The sequence below is a fragment of the Theobroma umbraticum genome, unplaced genomic scaffold (assembly GCF_002168275.2).
Source record: "Theobroma umbraticum cultivar Fairchild unplaced genomic scaffold, ASM216827v3 scaffold_50.0, whole genome shotgun sequence".
Taxonomy (NCBI): Eukaryota; Viridiplantae; Streptophyta; class Magnoliopsida; order Malvales; family Malvaceae; genus Theobroma; species Theobroma umbraticum.
In genome coordinates this window covers 3944859-3960002 of record NW_018397261.1, presented here as the reverse complement: position 1 = coordinate 3960002, position 15144 = coordinate 3944859, and the positions used below count along the sequence as shown (strand labels likewise).

General features: G+C 33.6%; 3 protein-coding genes across 5 annotated transcripts; 1 reads left to right on the top strand and 2 right to left on the bottom strand.

Moving 5' to 3' along the window:
• Nucleotides 1-989: 989 nt before the first annotated feature.
• Nucleotides 990-1572, bottom strand: LOC110418466 (uncharacterized). Its single transcript, XM_021431205.2, has one exon. It carries the CDS (start codon nt 1409-1411, stop codon nt 1199-1201), a length of 213 nt encoding a protein of 70 aa, XP_021286880.1. The 5' UTR covers nt 1412-1572; the 3' UTR covers nt 990-1198.
• A 2382-nt stretch (nt 1573-3954) lies between these two features.
• On the bottom strand, nt 3955-4833 carry LOC149527100 (uncharacterized). Its single transcript, XM_089783844.1, has one exon. It carries the CDS (start codon nt 4520-4522, stop codon nt 4313-4315), a length of 210 nt encoding a protein of 69 aa, XP_089639970.1. The 5' UTR covers nt 4523-4833; the 3' UTR covers nt 3955-4312.
• Nucleotides 4834-7286: 2453 nt separating this feature from the next.
• On the top strand, nt 7287-13265 carry LOC110417994 (CBS domain-containing protein CBSCBSPB5-like). Of its 3 annotated transcripts, none has more exons than XM_021430609.1 (15): nt 7287-7634; nt 7717-7853; nt 8991-9159; nt 9291-9423; nt 9512-9682; nt 9837-9915; nt 10074-10187; nt 10335-10401; nt 10558-10663; nt 10749-10807; nt 11066-11175; nt 11260-11393; nt 12159-12244; nt 12341-12430; nt 12894-13265. In XM_021430609.1, the coding sequence occupies exons 2-15, from the start codon at nt 7726-7728 to the stop codon at nt 13071-13073; spliced, it is 1626 nt and encodes a 541-aa protein (XP_021286284.1). In that variant the 5' UTR covers nt 7287-7634; nt 7717-7725; the 3' UTR covers nt 13074-13265. The 3 variants fall into 3 exon arrangements, with proteins under 3 accessions (XP_021286284.1, XP_021286283.1, XP_021286282.1); XM_021430608.1 differs by having other exon boundaries at nt 7714-7853; nt 10749-10816; XM_021430607.1 differs by having other exon boundaries at nt 7288-7634; nt 10749-10816.
• Nucleotides 13266-15144: the final 1879 nt, after the last annotated feature.

The window sequence follows — 15144 nt, the reverse complement described above, 5'->3', positions numbered from 1 at the left end:
GTTTTTAATATGATTTTAAATTTTAATTTATTTTTTCATGAATTAACTTCAATTTATTAATTTATTTTTTTGTTACTAATATATATAAATATTGATTTTATTGTTATTTTAATTAGATATTTAATGGATAGTAATTAAGATATTAGGTACAAGTTTGGATAATAATTTCAAAATTCAATCAGATATATATAGAATTCGAAGATCTTATTAAAATATAGAGTTCATATTAAGATACCCAAAAATAACAGGTAACTTATCAATTAACATCCCTAATCAATAAGATACTTAGCAAGTTTGACTACTTTTTAAACTATGGGAAAAAGCCCAACAAGCTTCATCTCTCATTCTTCTAACCTAAGTTTGAACAGAGCTTAATGCTTCTCACGTTTCATATGGTCTAAATGTGAAACTTCTCGCGTGACTTGAGCTTGTATGAGCTGAGAAACGAAAAGAAATCATTAGAGGTGGAATTTCTTTATAAATTCCTAGTAGAGTCACAGAAGATTTTACTACCGACAAAGCTTCCAATCTATTAATATTACAGATTACTTGCAAGTTGCCAAAGAAAGATTTTGAAATTTCAACTTTTGTTTGAAGCCTTGTTAGGGCCTAAGCCCAGTCACTGGAAGGCTGGCTCGACGAGAAGTGTTATCTCAGTCCAGTTTTTAGTTACTCAAACCCCAGCACCTCCCAACCCAAGTTGCTGGTGAGAGTGGTGGAGCAATCATACCCTCCTCCAAAGGAGGACAAGCGAAAGCGAAGCAGATGGGAATGTGTCATGGTCACAAAACATAGCCTTGAAAAAGGCAGTGAATCAAGGGAAATGCAGTTGGATTAGATTCACATCTTTATCATTCACTCAATTATTAGTCGTAGTTCCTCTTGCCTGATTTTCATCTTTTATTTACCCATCGAATCCCGCATCTTTCCAGACAGAACTAATATAAGCAACCATAACTTGGCAAAAATGCAAATCACAAACTCCCAAATGAAAAATATGCTTCGTTTCTATTCAGTTACAAACCCAAAAACATTTCACAGTTCAACCAAAAGAGAATAAAGGCTTAAACACTATATAACTTAAGACATCGCTTCCTTGATTACAGATCCAGCAAAATCAAAACAACCAGAACATCAACATAAATAATAAAAAAAAAAAACTATTAAAAATGAGAAACTAAGGGTACAAAATCTAAGATCATTGCGAAGCATAGATGTGAACTCCAATGGCAATACAAAAGATAGTAATGAGACCGAAGTAGATAATAGCGTGGACGATAATGGAAGCTCCACTAGTTTGCATGTTCCCAAACTCGACCACCTTGTTCCTGCCAGGTATCTGAAACAATAGTCCAGGACTCAGCAAAACGAACAGCACTGTTGCTACTAAGACAGGACCCCAATCTGCCATTTGCCCTCTCACCTGTGGTTTTTGATTTTTGCCAGAAAGAATAAAGATGAAGAAGAGGAGAAAAAGTAGAGTACAAAGAGAATGTGCAAAAGGTTTTGGAAAGAGGAAAAAAGAAAAGAGTGATGCCAATGTAAAGAAGATGGGGCAGCGGAAACGGACGAAGTGAGACAGGTTGCATTCATATTGGATGCTTCTCGGGTGTCGTGACACGAGCGAGCAAACGTGTGAGGACTCTGCGCTGCTTGTGTTGTGATTCCAACGGCTGCGATTATCTTGGGTTGGGTCCTTTCGGAGTTCTCCCCTTTCCATAAAATAACATAAATAATAATAATTTTTACCTTGTTTAATCGAAATCTTAGGCTTGATATTTACAGATATTGAGAAAATTTGTGCGCTCATTTTGACTTTGTTTATATAGATAAAAAATAAACATTTATTAAAACATTAAAAGAGCCATAAGTAGTGGGCTAGTGGGTCAACTTGGTTAAGAAGGCCTTCAAGTTTAGGGCTTTATGTTAGCCTTAAAACGTGGCTGCGGCACATGCCTTTCACCAGATCTTGCTTGACTTTGAAGTCAACTTTAGTGAAGCCGAGTTCAATGTCCACACAACAACTCAATCTGAGCTCGTGTGATGTTACTTGTCACTAATAATTTTTTTTCTTATCTCCCAAATTTATTATTATTAGAAAAATATTTATTTTTTGTTAATTAATTTAGATATTTATACTCAAATATTTAATTAATTAATTAATATAAAAAAATTTTATTTAAAAAGGTAAAGTTGAATCTAAGAGTTTTTTAAGTTTCATCTTTAATCAAGAAAGAAAGATTTGGTTCATTAGTTAGTACATTATCTTTTACCTAAAACCCAAGATTCGAATCTCCCTCCTTCAATTATATAAAAATAAATAAAAAAAAGTAACCCTTAACACCAGCTCAATGTGCATACCAAACCAATATAGCCAAATACAAATAGAAAAAAAACTAGAGTCTTAGGAAGGGACTAAAAACTGAAAAAAAATGTAAAAACTTATCAAAAAACTTGAATTTTTAAAAATTCTTATAGTTTTTAAATCAAGATATATATATATATCGTATATTTAAATTTTATTTTTAAATATCATATAATATCGTAAGATATGATAAAAAATTAAAATTATTTCTAAATAACTTGTATAAGTGTAAAATAAAAAAATAAATTTAAAAATATTATATTTATTAATATGATTGAGGATTATATGACATAAATTAAAAAAAATATTGTTTTAATTTAAACTTTCAACATGCTCTTTGATAATATATATTTTTAAATAAGACATGTATTTTTCAGGTTAATTTATTAACTAAAAGTTAAAAAAATTAATATGTGGAGATAGAAAAGCTGAATCTATTTTTTTCCTATTTGTTTTAAGTCTAAACTATGAAGTTTAAATCCAAAAAAATAATTTTTCATGTTTCAACTCAAAATTAAATAAATAAAAATAGTTTTTTAGTAATTAAGTCACATAAAAAATCCACAAAAAATATATTATTCAATACTTGATCAATATGCTTTTAACATATTGATTTGTATCTTTTTTTATGAATATCATATGTATCATATTACACGTTTAATAAGCATATCTTTATTTATATTTAGTATCTTAATAGTTTTAATTAATTATATTATATTTACATCTATTCATATAATTATAAATACTTTATATTTATATCATACAATTAAAACACAAAAACATGAATTATGAAATCTAAACAATACCAGTGATAATGCTTAATTATAATGGCATGATATGTCGCGTTAGGTCAAAATTATTGACTAGCAATGAAGGTATGCCATAAGAAGTTATATTTTATCATCACATACGAAAACAAACACTATCGACTAGACTTGAGAAAATTACCATCAATTTGGAATAAGGAGAAAAAAATTAAGTGATTGTAATTAAGGGTAATAAACAAAGTAAGAATGATTTTTCTTTGACCTTTTAAATGAGACATTAATTTAGGATAATAACTTAAGTATGCAAACAAGATGATATTCATGGGATGGGATGGAGGAGTATTAAGTTTGGATCTTATTTTTATTTACATAAATGTTTTTTTTCCACCAATATTGTTAAAAAATTTTGGAGGCTAAAAAGTTAGAAACCCAAGCCCACAAGATGGCCAAGCCCTAGAAAGGATGCGTGAACCAACGTGCCAAAATTCCAAACTCGTTTAGGCCTTTAGCTCTCAAAACGTATCTTCTAACAATGACAATCAAGCCGATATCAAGCATTACCAAAATTATTGTTAAAACCCAATACTAATTTTAGTAACTTAACAAAGCCACCTCGCATATTCACCATTTATATGCTCCTATTAATTGGTCCGTTGGCTTATTTGATAGCTAATCTCCTTAAGTTTTGAAACAAAGCTTAAAGAATTTGGTATAAATTATTTGATAAATAATCTCCTCACTTGTATTTTCTATCTGTATAATACATAAATCGATATATTTGCAAATTTATTGCAGACTTAGTAACTGATAATAAAATCCCAATTTCATCTGCAACTCCGGAAACTTTCGATTACCACAAATGGCAGCTTTCACAAATTGAAAAAAAGAAAGAAATAAATGTAGCATGACTATGACAAAATACCTTAATTTGGTGCAGTATTCACCCTTGAAAAGGAGTCAACCATCAAGTAATGACACGACCAGTCACCCCCAAAAAAACAAAAGAATCACACAATGAAAAACAGAGCAAAGAATTTCTTTGTAGTTTCTACAGGGGAGAGATGATGAAATCACATAGAAAACAAACCAAACTAAATAGAAAAGAATCCAAAAAAATAAAATAAAATTTAAAACCAACCAGGTCTCATTGGATTGTCCATTCTGTTTCTGCGTATAAAAATTAGCCAATGTAGATGCGGATGCCGACGGCCAAAATGAGGATAGTGAAGAGCCCAAAAAAGAGGATGGTGTGGATCACAATTGCTTTCCCGTTGGTTTTGAAGTTGCCAAATTCCACAGTCCGGGTGTTCCCTGGAAGCTGGAAGAGGAGGCCAGGTGAGAGAAGTATGAAGAGCAATAGCCCTACCACAACAGGCGCCCAATCCACCATTGCTGAGCCTTTGCTTTTCTGCAAGAGTGTCACTGGAACTGGAACAGTCTAAGTAACAACCAAGAATGCTTACACGAATTGCAATGGAACATTATAAGCATATGGAGAAACAAAAAGGTTAGTTCGAGGTATTGCAAGAGCTTGATGTCAGCTCTTTGCTATGTAAAAGTGACATGGGACCCGCTACGGTAAGCCTGGTTCGATACTTTTGCTTTGGCATACTTTTGAGTATAGAAGTCCCAGAGAGAGCAAAGTTTCCTACACAGGGGAATGGCAGAGGCTCCTTATATGTTGAAATTCTTTCCTTTCAATGAAAGCATTATAGTCTGGCATCCAACACCATTAGATTGACTAATTTATGAATATAGTTTCTTTAGATTGCCTTCCTTTTTGTTTTTTTTTCCCTATCTTTTGTTCCTATAGAATACATAGGTAGGCATGCAGCAGCAGCACCACTAGCTTTTCCCCTACTTAAGTCTCAGAATCTCGCACTTTAGGACAAAATTCTTAGGCAAAGATTTCTTTCTTTCGTCCAAAGAAATGCATCCACGGAATGGTGACAAAAGAAAGCTACCCCATTGGGTTAAGCATCTCCCCCTTCCATTAGTAGCCAAAATAATCCGTTGGCATCAAACTTCAAAGCCAAGGCTTGAGCATTAGCTCTAATAGGCTGTTTGTTATCCACGAAACGGCAATATGGTAGTGAGAGAGTTAAGAGACCTGCTAACCTGGTAGGACTGGACAGCCTATGTATTTGTACTTCGCCACCTGAGCGGTGGGGTGCTGTGGCAAAGGAAACGTTGACAATGCAACAGGTACCTGCAACATTGATGGTAGGGATAAGAAGCAAGGTCTTGGTTGGACTAGTGTTATATTAGGAAAATGTCTCAGATAAATTGAATTGTTTTAGCCTCCTAAGGTTTTTTACATAGAAAATGATAAAAGAAGAAAGGGAAAACTACAGCAAATTGTTTGAGCAAGCTTGCTTACTTCTATAATAAATTCACAATCAAGTACCAAATGGCTTCTATTTCTATCAATCAAGATTGCATTAAAGGGTTAGTCACATGTAGTTGTCAGAATGCTGTTTGGGCATTCGGAAAGGCACATCGCTTGCAAGCGATGGCCTAGCCAAACTATTTTACCTTCAAGGTTCAAGGGACTTTTAGATGTATGAATCTATATAAGTATAATATTTTAAAAAAACTTTTAAATTATTTTAAAATTTTAAAATAAATTTTTATAGTTTTATTATATTTAATTAATTTTTTATTTTAAGTGAACTAAATTTTTTATAATTATAATTTTATTATTAATAATTAATTTAATTAAAATATTATTTATCATTTCATTATACATGACATTGAAGTAATATGTTAATATATTATAATTAATAATGATGTGATATGTTAATATATTATAATTGATGAAGTGATGTATTAATTTGATATAATAATATAATCATGTGATTTTTTTATCATTCATATTAAAGTTACGTCAATATCATATGAATATAAAATAACAAATGATATTTTGATTAATAATAATTAGTTAATTTTTTTAAATAATAATAATTAATTAATTATTAATCATAAAAATTTATTTGATACAAAATAAATATATAAAAATTTAATTTTACGTAATAAAATAATAATGTATTTAAATTTTATTAAATAATTTAAAAATTTATTTAAATATCATGTGAATTATACATATGATCTTTTAAAATGTGAAACTAATATTATATATTACAATATTTTTAAAGGTTAATCAAACCAATATTATTATCATCGTGCTTTAATTAATTATTACCAAGTCAACTAAGATCGGCTCGCGTGATGTATGACCGCGGATTAAACTAAATAAACATTCAATGATACGACTTGTCTGAAGTAAAGTCTCCTACATATTTTATTTCAATTTTAAGTATAAAAAATGACAAAAATAATGAGAAAGAAATCTGAAGTGGACCATCCATGCTCTTTATGCTAACCACCAAATTTAGATACAAATTTTCCCCTACAAGGTGTTTATTTTGCATTTTTCATCTCTATATTTTAGTATTTAATATAATAATAAATAAACAAATTTATTATATTAATTTTTTTTTTTTTCATGAAGTCAAGTCTTTCTTTTGATTAAATTATATTTTGATAAAACAATTTAAAAACTGAAACATGTTAATTACTTCAAAATATATTATCATAGTAATAATGTTGACAAAAAATCTTTCTTTTAGGATAAGTGACCACAATTAAATTTTATAATATATTAAGATTCAAATTTAACGCTGGTAAATTACCTTTTACATAATAAATGAATTATTAATATTAAATAATATATTACATATTTATATAAAAAATAAGATAAAAATTAAACAATACTATTAAAAACGTTTATTTTGGAATAGAGAAAATAATTTACTTGTAAATGGAAAAACTCATTATTGATAATAAAAATAGTTTTAATTATGTAAATTTTATATATATATATATATATGTGTAAGCAAACCTTTTAAACCATTGTCAAAAGATTTGTAGTTTACCTTTTTAAAACAAAAAAGGTCAAAGAATAAAAGGTGATTGGAACATAAAAAACCGTTAAAAGGCTGTAATTACTGTAATGTACTTTATTACTGCTACCTACGATTAATTACTATCGAACAATCGAAAATTCGAACAGCCTTCGCGAAAGTTGGAAACCTCACGAAATCCCGTCAAATTGGAGCGATTTCAGTTATAAAAGAGCCCACGTGCCAAAATGTCATTGGCTCCCCTTTTCCGAATTATTATTACTCTTTCCATTTGTTAGGGTTTCGTTTCCATTCTTTATTCTCTCTCTTCTCTCCGGTCGGTGCATTTGCCGGGAAAATCCAAGTTTCCCGACGAAATTCCCGACCGACGATTTGTTCCTTTTTTCTCGAAGCTAGAAAAACCTCCCGCGCTTTTTGAGGCCAAAGAATCTTTACTTTTCTTTCCAATCGCTTCATTTTCCCGCTTCACCTCTCCTCATTTTGCTTTATTAATAACTTGAGCTGTAATTTTAAGAGGATTTAGCGATTTGATTGTAATCTTTGGATTTGACATAAAAATCAAATAAGTTTCAAATTCTGGTAAGTTGTTAATTCATTTTATTAACTTGTTTTTACTCGTTTCTTTCGTATGAGAAAATTGGAAATTCTATACGTTTAGCAGGTATTGGAGATGGCAAGTCAAGGCGGTTCATCGAGACGAAGTTTATCAGTGGTAAACTCGGCGTCAGGGAGGAAAAAATCATCGGAGAATGCAGGTTCCGACTCTGGCCGAAAACTCTTACCATCTTCTCGTCCTATGTAAGTTTTTATTGCGAGAATTTTATTTTATTTTTCTTTTTGTCATCATTAAAATAATAGTACTTTGTTTTGAAACTTGAATTATTGAAGTTTTGGGTAAAGAAAACATTAAAGGTTTTCTTTCTTTCTTTCTTTCTTTCTTTTTGTGTGTGTGCGTGAGGGTGATGTGTAAACGGCACAATTTAGTTCTTGGAAATTTTACTTAGAAAAAGAATTATTGAATTTGAATGGATTAATAAAGGCTATTAATTATATTACTAGTGTTTATCAATTGTTGTTGAAAGAAAGTAATCTTTATTTTAATTGTTACTGTTTGAATACGGTTTTTTTTTTTTTACCGTTTGTATAAGCTTAGCTGCTTTAAACTACCCATTCAGGGATGCATTACTGTAGTTGCATTTGTCAGTGCTTTTGGATAGTTCTTTCGATAACTTTCTGCTGATTATTCTTTAAAACTTGGTGTTAGCTCTTGAATATCGACTTGAAAGTGCAAGTGTATGCCTATTTCGGGTGGCTGCCATTTGCATAAAGGAATGGGATGTGGACAGCTACATTCAATATGATAGGAGTTAAAAAGCATTAGCAACTATAATCTTCTTTTTCCTCTTTTTCTCGTATATGTGTTGCCTATGTTGCTTGGTTTCAAATCAAACATGGGAATGTGTCCAACATGGGAGCATTCATTTTTTCCCTTATAATTGGGGGGTCATATTCTCTATTGATAAGGATGTGCACGCTTGGAAGGGTCGCTTTGTGTCTGACACAGGTTTTGCTGTAAAGTTGAAGAGTTGGTGCAATATATGCTTTGCTGCTAGTTGCACTGCTATAAACATGAACGTTCATTTGTTCACTCTAAAAATGCTCATCCTCTCGAGACTGGCTTCATTCTTTGAAATTTTTATTCTGGAAGAGTAGAAGCAGCTTGCGAAGACATTGGGCCTGTACATCTATTTTCTATAAATCATGCTACTTATCAAAAAGTCAAAGCAGTCATTAATAATTTGTGAAAGTTCATGTTTTAAATGTGTATATTCTGTCAAATCAGAGATGACAAATGGTTACCGATTCTAACTCATCCAAAATTTCAACTTGAAAAATTAGTAATGGAACTTTTTGTTTCGACTTGTATATTGATAGGGGACTAGCTGGAGAGCGTACTGTGAAGAGGTTGCGACTGTCAAAGGCCCTGACGGTACCTGAAAGTACAAACATTTATGAGGCTTGCCGTAGGATGGCTGCTCGTAGGGTTGATGCTTTATTGCTTACTGATTCTAATGCATTACTTTGTGGGATCCTCACAGACAAGGTATGACTTATATCCTTATGGACAATTTCAAATTTCTATACACTTAAATCTCAAAATATAATGAGACAACTAAATGATGCAAGATGAGTGTTCTTTCTTCTTAATTTATTCTTTTGATTATATGTTTGAAGGACATAGCAACAAGAGTGATTGCTCAGGAGCTTAATCTGGAGGAGACACCAGTTTCCAAAGTAATGACTAGGAACCCTGTATTTGTTCTTTCTGACACTCTTGCTGTAGAGGCGCTGCAGAAGATGGTGCAAGGTTGGCCTTTTGTGATGGATATCCACCTTATTTGATATATTTTCTCATACCTTACCCTTTGAGATTGTTTTGGTACTTTTCTAAACAGGAAAATTTAGACACTTGCCTGTTGTAGAGAATGGGGAAGTCATTGCTTTGCTCGATATAGCTAAGTGTTTGTATGATGCTATTGCTCGAATGGAAAGGGCAGCTGAAAAGGGAAAAGCCATTGCGGCCGCTGTTGAAGGTGTTGAAAAAAACTGGGGAACATCTTTCGCTGGTTGGTGGATAATGTTATCTTTTGCTGTTAATGGAGTTGTTATGTGTGCCTTTTACTCTTTTATTTTGGGTCTGGTATTATTCATTTTGTGGTTTTAGTTTAGCTATCAGCAGGGGTGTTTTGAGTCTATGCTATCTTTTGGGGTGATATGCAGGTCAGAATACATTCATTGAGGCACTTCGAGAGCGTATGTTCAGGCCCTCACTGTCTACGATTATCTCAGACAATTCAAAGTAGGTAATACTTTCTTATATATATATATATATGTGTGTGTATGTATTTATGTATATGTATATCTATTTGGTCCTTAATGCAACTTCTGTAAATAATATTTTGTTCACACCTGATATTATGAGTAGCTTTGCTTAATAACATGACGCCCATCTTTCAGGATTGTAAAAGTTTCACCAACTGACTCAGTTTTAGCAACTGCAAAAAAGATGCTTGAATCTCGATTAAGCTCTGCAGTTGTGACAGTTGAAAACAAACCACGAGGAATTCTAACGTGAGTCTCTTTTGAATCAAATTGTAATTCAACATTGTTCCATATATAGCCAGGAAGAGAAAGAGCATTGCCAATTTGTTTTTATTATATCTAAATGTTACAGTTGTCAATGGTGTAAATTGTAATTTATCCCTTTGATACTTCCAGTTCTAAGGATATATTGATGCGGGTAATATCACAAAATCTGCCTCCAGAGACGACACTAGTGGAGAAGGTATTCGCCTTTTTTGGATTTATTTTCCTTTTATGTCCATAGAATTTTATTCTTATGACTTGACTTTATACCCTTTAGTAGCAGATCATCATTTTTAACCTCTATAATAAGCACATTCTTGAATTCTAATCATTTTGCCATTTATCTAATGTACAGGTCATGACTCCTAACCCAGAATGTGCAACAGTTGACACACCAATTGTTGATGCCTTGCATACCATGCATGATGGGAAATTTTTACACCTTCCTGTGGTTGATAGAGGTGATATGAGTTACTATCTTGTGAAGAATATAGTGTTGTATGTACATCGAGCTAGTTCTTTAGAAGTTTGTGTGGTTTGATGCAGATGGAGAGATAGTTGCTGTTGTTGATGTAATCCACATTACTCATGCTGCTGTTGCCACAGTAAGTCAAGTCAGTATCGTTCCAAGACTCTGGTGTTCTTGAAGTAGTCTTACAGGATAAGTAACCGTAGTCTATGAACAATTATTCCAAAGCACCTAACAAACTTGTTTAAATATCTTTGGAGATGGATATGAGAATTCTAAGAAGTATATGATTGTTTTTTTCTATTTCCCTTGGTAATTCATGATGTTTTTGTTTTTCCTTTTTTGATAAGCATGATGTTTTTGTTAGCGTCTCATCATTTTCTTCAATAACTAGGTTGGGAGTACTTCTGGAATCAATAATGAGGCTGCCACAACAATGATGCAGAAGTTTTGGGATTCTGCAATGGCCTTACCTCCCAATGAAGATGATGATGAGACGCGAAGGTTTGTTATTTTGACGTCTTTCTGATTATATAGTTGTGATTTGTGCCACCACTGTTGATTGACATATTGATAGTGATGTTTCAGTGATAATTCCTTGAAGCTAGCTTCTGATGGAGGGGAGACAGCAAGATCTCTTCCCTATCCTTCGTCCAGTATGCCAAATACATTTGGTTTCAAAATACAAGATAAAAAGGGCCGAATGCACAGATTTACTTGTGGTATGCTACTAGCTCTATTCATGAGCTAGGCACCTCCATGAATATGTGGTCTTTTGATTTGCATGTGGCACATGTGCATGTTTGTTTTTTCACTTGTCAAGACCATGCAGCCTAACCAAAGCATTTCTTGGCCAAGTTAACGTATAATGACACTAGCTTCAAGAATTCATCCTTCATTTGGTCCAAGTTCTGATCTTATGGTTAATATCCATGTATGATTTACTGTTTGCTAGTGGTGCTGCATTGATAGCACTTTTTAGTGGGATGATCGTTCAGCATGCCTAATACATTTGGTTTCAAAATACAAGATAAAAGGGGGTGAATGCATAGATTTACTTTGTGGTATGCTACTAGTGCTATTCATGAGCTAGGCACCTCCATGTATATATGGTTTTTTGATTTGCATGTGGCACATGTGGATGTTGTTTGTCTTTTCACTTGTCAAAACTGTGCAGCCTAAACATAACATTTCTTGGCCAAGTTAACTTATAGATGACACTAGCTTCAACAATTCATCCTTCAGTTGGTCCAGGCTCTGATCTTTAGGTTAATATCTATGTATGATTAATAGTTGGTTAGTGGTGCTGCATTGATAGCACATTTTTAGTTGGAAGATCATGCCATTTGGCACCAAAGCTGAGCATTATGTTCAGGAGATATTATAGGAGAGATTTAATTCTTCATTAACTCCCTGCATTTGTACCTACCAATTTGTCTAGAAAAAGTGTATATAATAGGTATTTTGCTTGTTGCTACTGGATACAGATACACGAAGTATGACAGATCTAATAACTGCAATCCTTCAGAGGCTGGAGGATGACATTGATAGGGACAGTGTGCCTCAAATTCTGGTATGATATAGGAAAAAATATTACTTTATGATGATTAATTTGGGTATTTAATTTTTTTCTCAGAAATTTATGGTAATTGGTGGGGTCATTATGCAGTATGAAGATGAAGACCATGACAAAGTTGTATTGTCATCAGACAATGATCTTGCAGCGGCTGTGGAACATGCAAAATTAGTTGGTTGGAAGGTACGATTAGACTGTGTTTTTATGTGGGTGTACACCTGATGGAGCATTTTACGGTGGACTTCTGTCTGACTCTTTGTTTTCCCTAACAGTAACATACATTTTATGATAAAAATTTGACATGGCTAGGACTATATGACTCTCTAACTATAAGGAAAACTTGTAAAATTCAAATTAATAATGTTTGACAGATATCCATGCCTGACAGACTGACTTGAACTCAAGTGTAGGCTATAGTGGATATTGGTGGCATTAGGCGTTAGTATATTTTTTGATCTTTCCACATTTTAATTATTTCATTTTTTTATTCTTAATTGGAAACCTTGAAAGGTCTAATCCCTCTTGCAAATTTTACGTTTCCAAGTGTGTCAATTAGAGTTTTAGAATTAGCATCTACTTTATAGCTGCGACAACTTTTATCGAATTTGTCAGCTCAATGAAGTCATCTGATTGATGATTTTTGCAGGGTTTGAGATTGCATTTAGATTATTCAGGAAAACAAGGTCGTCGAAGGGGTTTCAGTTCGGGAAGCTTGGATTATGCTCATTCTGATGCTTGGGCTGCTGCATACAGTGCTGTTGCAGCGGGGGCTGCAGTAGTTGCTGGGTTGGGCTTGTTAGCATACTTAAGGAAAGCCGGCAATTAGCATTGTTAAATGCTTTGCCATTTTATAAAATGAAATATGTCACGGGCGATGCAACTTTCTTTGGGACTGAATGGTCAACTTGGGTTTGGCTCGGAGGCAATCCTTGTGCTAGATTTCGTTTTCCTTTTCTTTTGGGTCAATACTCATGACTCAACAATATACCAAATCAAGAAATCAATTTTTTTTTTGTTCTGGGTGCTGCATGTTGCATAGCTTGCAATGTTGAATCGCAGTTGTCTCCATTATCTATCGCTACAGGTTTTGCAGCTGTAGCGGTGCAATTACCGGTGGAATTACCGTGCATAAAAAATAAACAATACCATTTTGATGAAATACAATTTGCTTCAGATTTTCCAAGTTCGGACTCCCTGGATTAGGTCTGGCAACTTAAATACATTGCATCGGCAGACAAGATCGAAACACTGGAAGGTAGTCTGAATTCCAAGCCATATAAACGGGGTTAATGTCGCCAAAAATTAATTGTGTACAGTCTAGAATTTGGCACCATTGATGAGTAATTGATCAAGGAGTACACGTAGGCTCTATTTGGACTCAATGTAATTCATGTTTAGGATTAGTAAAAATGATTGTCGTAGTTGATACGAATCTTATCAATGTTCATTAGGCCCCAGGAAGCTTGATGCAGATCACTGATTAGAGGTAGTAAAGCATTGTGGGAATAACTTTTTGTCACTTAGCCTTGCCAGATGACAATCTTTAAGTCGAAGCCGCTGACGGAATTGGTTGAATTTCGTTGCTTCTTTAAAAAGATCAGCCAAAACAAAGACACGTACCAATGTAGGATTGTAAAGTTTCACGTTTTCAAGCGATGACGGCTCTGGCAGGCAGCACGTTGGGTAAGTGTGAATTGAAGGAAAAAGAACGTTTCCTAGATGATAAACAACAAAAATTATGATTTAAAAGGCTGCTGTCTTAACACTAATTTATGGAGTGGAGTTCAAAGACCATGGACAGGTAGCTGCCCCATGGTCACTGTGACATAACTCTAACAAGCTCAAGAAGAAAGGTCACTGCCAGAAGTACAAGAAACCATCGTGTGGTCCGAAGGGTTCTCGAAATATCAATCTCTAATTTGTATTACGCACCCAGGAGGCAAGGATAGATCGCCATCGCCATAAATGGGTGTCTGAAGAAAATCCAATTGACGCAGTAAGTGATAACCAAATTGTAAAAATGAAGTTACGAATGGAACAAGGACCGTAACATATCTTTTTGTGGGTTTAACGAATGGTTAAAATGGTTGAAGCTTGGAGCCCTTCAAATCTCCTCTAGTTTCAACTGTCGGTTTGTGGGTCCAATCTGAGCCTATTCTCCCTTCAATGCCTGATTTGGGTGTTGTGGTACAATATTTTTGACTTCTTTATGTGGTTTTTTTAAAGTTCGGCTTCTTGGAATAAAAATACAGTGATTTCCCACCTTCCTTAGTCTGTAAGCGAGACAGTAGTGCAGAAGAGCACATAATCTATTGGTCCTTTCCCTTTCACTTTGAAGAGGTATGCCATGCGACAACGCCATCCGTTCACCTTAAAACATGGTTAGCCTAGCCTAGTTAAAGACTAGATTCCTGTCGGGGCCTCCACCTCAGCCAATGGAAACGAGAAAGCATGAAAGGTGCAGGTACGCCTTAAACTTAGCTGTCTCCAATTACTATTATCTAACTTTATTTTTAGGCCCTCCCTTCAACGAGAGGAAAAGTTAAAGAGTGGTGTTTGTTCCATCAAATCGGAGATTATTTAAAGCTCGAGGAGGATTATAACATGCATCACGTGCATTACACTTTGGGGGTGGAACAATAAACATACTAATTAATCTGAATTGGAGACGTTAAACCTTCTATTCTACTGCTACACCTAAATCATTAATTAATTTGTTAAACTAATTATTTATTAATACCCCAGCCTAATCTTGCCCAAGTTTTTCCCATCATTTCATGTTCTGTTAGTGGAAGGGATAAAGCAAAGCAGAGTAGTGTTTGTCCTATCTAAAGTAAAAGAAACTGAACTTTTTCAGTGAAAGAAAATAGATTAAAGTTAGGTTAGGCAGTGCACTC

Coding starts and splice junctions, on each gene's coding strand:
- LOC110418466 (XM_021431205.2), bottom strand. CDS start 1,411: ATGGCAGATTGGGGTCCTGTCTTAGTAGCAACAGTGCTGTTCGTTTTG.
- LOC110417994 (XM_021430608.1), top strand. CDS start 7,726: ATGGCAAGTCAAGGCGGTTCATCGAGACGAAGTTTATCAGTGGTAAAC. Junction 9,683..9,836: donor CTGGGGAACATCTTTCGCTG/GTTGGTGGATAA, acceptor GGTGATATGCAG/GTCAGAATACATTCATTGAG. Junction 10,188..10,334: donor AAACCACGAGGAATTCTAAC/GTGAGTCTCTTT, acceptor TGATACTTCCAG/TTCTAAGGATATATTGATGC.
- LOC149527100 (XM_089783844.1), bottom strand. CDS start 4,522: ATGGTGGATTGGGCGCCTGTTGTGGTAGGGCTATTGCTCTTCATACTT.